The sequence below is a fragment of the Miscanthus floridulus genome, chromosome 1 (assembly GCF_019320115.1).
Source record: "Miscanthus floridulus cultivar M001 chromosome 1, ASM1932011v1, whole genome shotgun sequence".
Taxonomy (NCBI): Eukaryota; Viridiplantae; Streptophyta; class Magnoliopsida; order Poales; family Poaceae; genus Miscanthus; species Miscanthus floridulus.
Window position 1 is genome coordinate 4,687,696 of NC_089580.1, and position 3,407 is coordinate 4,691,102.

Sequence of the window (3,407 nt, forward strand, 5' to 3'; positions counted from 1 at the left end):
AATCTAGGAGGAGGAGGAGGAAGCTGCCTACCTTACCAGGGCGGCACCGTCGTCGGAGCTGAACCCGCCGGAACCCCAAGCCAGCGCGGTGCAAGGTGCGGAGGGGCGAGGTCGTCGGGGAGGAGGTCGCCGGTTACCGGAGAGAGAGAGAGAGAGAGAGAGAGAGAGAGAGAGAGAGAGAGAGAGAGAGAGCATGCTGAGGCGTGGGGGTGTGCGGTGTGTTTATCGCCCGCACAACCATGACAAAGTCTTTACCTAAATATAAATACTTTGCTCCATGACTTGGCTCAGGATCAATCAATGCAGCCCCACTCACACAGTGTGCCATTCATCTCAAGAAAACACATTTGCAATACGTAAATGTTAACAAATATCTTGATATTAATCACTTTGCAATATCAATTTTGTTTCAGGCCAATTTTTCGTCACACATGATCTCACACTTACTTGTCCCACAATATTCCAAAAATTGCATATAAAACATAGCCGGCATTCCATCGGCACCTATAGCTCTGAGGTCATCAATATCTTCTAAGTCACGTTTAGCTCCCTCATCGGTATATTCTTTAATTAGAAATAATTAGAAAATCATTATTTTTTTAAAAGAACGGCAGGAGATCTACCAATTTGTGTACTGATAGAGAAGAGTTACAAAACATAGCAGTTACAATGGTCAAGTAGCTCATCATATTAGGAACCAATCTTCTAGTGTACATGATCAAGTAGCTCATCATAGCGTGAACGTGCTTGTGATTCAAAAAAAGTTCTATAAAATTAGTCATGTATAACTAGTTAATCCCTCTAGTATCCTCCACTACGCATCCACTACGCAGTCATGGTCGAGTCGTGAAACTGAATTACGATGGGTCTTACTGTCAGGCAACAAGTGCAAGGGGGGAAGGGGCCGATAGATTATCTCTTCGATTTCTTCGAAGATGAAGTAATCGCGTGTGCCTTCAGGGAATCAAAGCTGTTGTATTATTAGAACGAGAAGATACTCCATACGTTGCTGTGGTGATTGCAAAAAATTAAAAATAAAATTAAGTAGAGATGACATGAATAGTTTGCATTAAGAGGTTAAAAGTTAGTGAGATGACATGTCTACGAGTGACAGATGATGTGGATAGTAAGTGAAACATGATAAGGATGTCTTGCATGTTGAGATCGAACTTGAGATGACGTGAATAACTTGTATTAAGAAGTTGGAAGTTAATGGCATGACATGGCTATTAGTGGAAGATGATGTGGATGTCTTGTATATTAAGATAGAACTTGAGATGACATTGATAGCTTGCATTAAAAGGTTGGAAGTTAGTGGTATGACATGTCTATTAGTGCAAGATGACGGGGATGTCTTGCATGTTGAGATAGAACTTGAGATGACATGGATAGCTTGCATTAAGAGGTTAGAAATTAGTAGTATAACATGATTATTAGTGAAATATGATGTGAATGTTTTGGATATTGAGATATAACATGTAACGAGGATTAGGTTTATAAGAGATATCAGGCATCGCCCACGTTGAACTTGAGACTGATGCTTCGATGAGCACAACTGCACAAGTAGTTGCTGATAGGGACGATTACCGGATCTCCCACTCACGACGTTGACCCGTAACCATCCCAGCACACCTCAGCACGAAGCGGACATCCACTATGGACGACGCATTCGTGCAGGCCACCGAGCACCGGCCTGTGTCGCCCGTCCTCCAGGCCACCGGCGTCCCGGTCATCGACCTGTCACCGCTAGCTGGCACGCCGCCATCGCCGGGCACCGTGGATGCGCTGGCGGCCGAGGTGGGCGCGGCGTGCCGGGACTGGGGCTTCTTCGTCGCCGTGGGCCACGGCGTGCCGGAGGCGACGGTGGCGCGGGCGGTGGAGGTCGGGCGTGCGTTCTTCGCGCTGCCGCCGGAGCGCAAGGCGGCCATGCGGCGCACCGAGCAGGCGCCGCTCGGGTACTACGACGCCGAGCACACCAAGAACGTCCGGGACTGGAAGGAGGTGTTCGACATCTTCCCGCACGAGCCGCCGACGACGACGACGCAGGCCGACGACGAGCTGGTGTTCGTGAACAAGTGGCCGGACGACGGCGACCTGCCGGGGTTCCGGTACCCCTCTCTTCTCGCCACCTCTAGCATACTGTAGGTGACTCTGTCTGCACCCACCACCACCACCGTTGACTCTGTTTCGCACGCAGAGCGGCACTGGAGGAGTACGCGGCGGCGATGGAGGAGCTAGCCTTCAAGCTGCTGGAGCTGATCGCTCGGAGCCTGCACCTGAGACCCAACCGGCTGCACGGCTTCTTCGGAGACGGTCAGACGACGTACATGCGGATGAACCGGTACCCTCCGTGCCCTCGGCCGGACCTCGCCCTCGGCCTCGGCCGCCACAAGGACAGCGGCGCCCTGACCATCCTGCGCCAGGACGACGACGTCGGCGGGCTCGACGTGCGGAAGCGGCCCGACGGCGAGTGGGTGCGCGTGGAGCCTATTCGTGGCTCGTTCGTCGTCAATGTCGGCGACGTCGTTCAGGTGCCTGCCTGCCGATCGAGGTCCTTCATCCATCCAATGCTACCTGCAGCCTGCAATCTGCAGGGTGATGCTGTCGTTGCTGAACAAATAAAAAAGTTGTGTTTGGATTTGGGTTGCAGGTGTGGAGCAATGACAGGTACGAGAGCGTGGAGCACCGGGCGTCGGTGAACTCGTTGAAGGAGAGGTTCTCCATCCCCTACTTCTTCAACCCGGCCATGGGCACCCTGGTGGAGCCGCTGGAGGAGATGGCGAGCGAGGAGAACCCGTCAAGGTACGACGCGTACAGTTGGGGCGAGTTCTTCAGAACCAGGAGGAGAAGCAACTTCAGGAAGCTGGATGTCGACAACATCCAGATCGCGCAACTCAGGAAGGACAAATAAAGGATAGCCATGCCGGCAAGAATAAATTCTGTCTATTTCGGATTTGTTTCGGAATAATAAATGAAAATAAAGCAAAACACAACTTTGTTCAGATAAAGCGACACCCAGAATGCCATCACCGGCAAGCGTCCGGACGCTGCATGCACCGAGAGCGAACGAGCGCCTAGTGTATCAGGTTGGTGAGCGAGCGGACCAACAGTAGATCCGTACCGCCGGTCACTTCTCACGCGCATCGCATGTGCATCGTCCCGATTCATTTTTGAAATAATTCAAATGCAACAGTTGCAATATATAAAAGAAGCTTGAAATAAGCATTTGAAACACTTGCGAAAACGTCTGAAAAACATTTGAAAACCATTACAAACATATGCAACATCCAGATTAAACACTTACAAACATACGTATGAAACACCTGAAAACGCTTTAAACATATGCTTGCAACATGCATGTATGCAACATCCTGATCTATTTTTGCAACGTCCAGATAAAACACTTG

General features: G+C 50.2%; 1 protein-coding gene across 2 annotated transcripts; it reads left to right on the forward strand.

Moving 5' to 3' along the window:
- Nucleotides 1-1,488: 1,488 nt before the first annotated feature.
- On the forward strand, nt 1,489-2,992 carry LOC136514529 (jasmonate-induced oxygenase 2-like). Of its 2 annotated transcripts, none has more exons than XM_066508630.1 (3): nt 1,489-2,108; nt 2,198-2,531; nt 2,651-2,992. In XM_066508630.1, exons 1-3 carry the CDS (start codon nt 1,657-1,659, stop codon nt 2,909-2,911), a joined length of 1,047 nt encoding a protein of 348 aa, XP_066364727.1. In that variant the 5' UTR covers nt 1,489-1,656; the 3' UTR covers nt 2,912-2,992. The 2 variants fall into 2 exon arrangements, with proteins under 2 accessions (XP_066364727.1, XP_066365181.1); XM_066509084.1 differs by having other exon boundaries at nt 2,198-2,551; nt 2,651-2,845.
- The last annotated feature ends 415 nt before the right edge of the window (nt 2,993-3,407 follow it).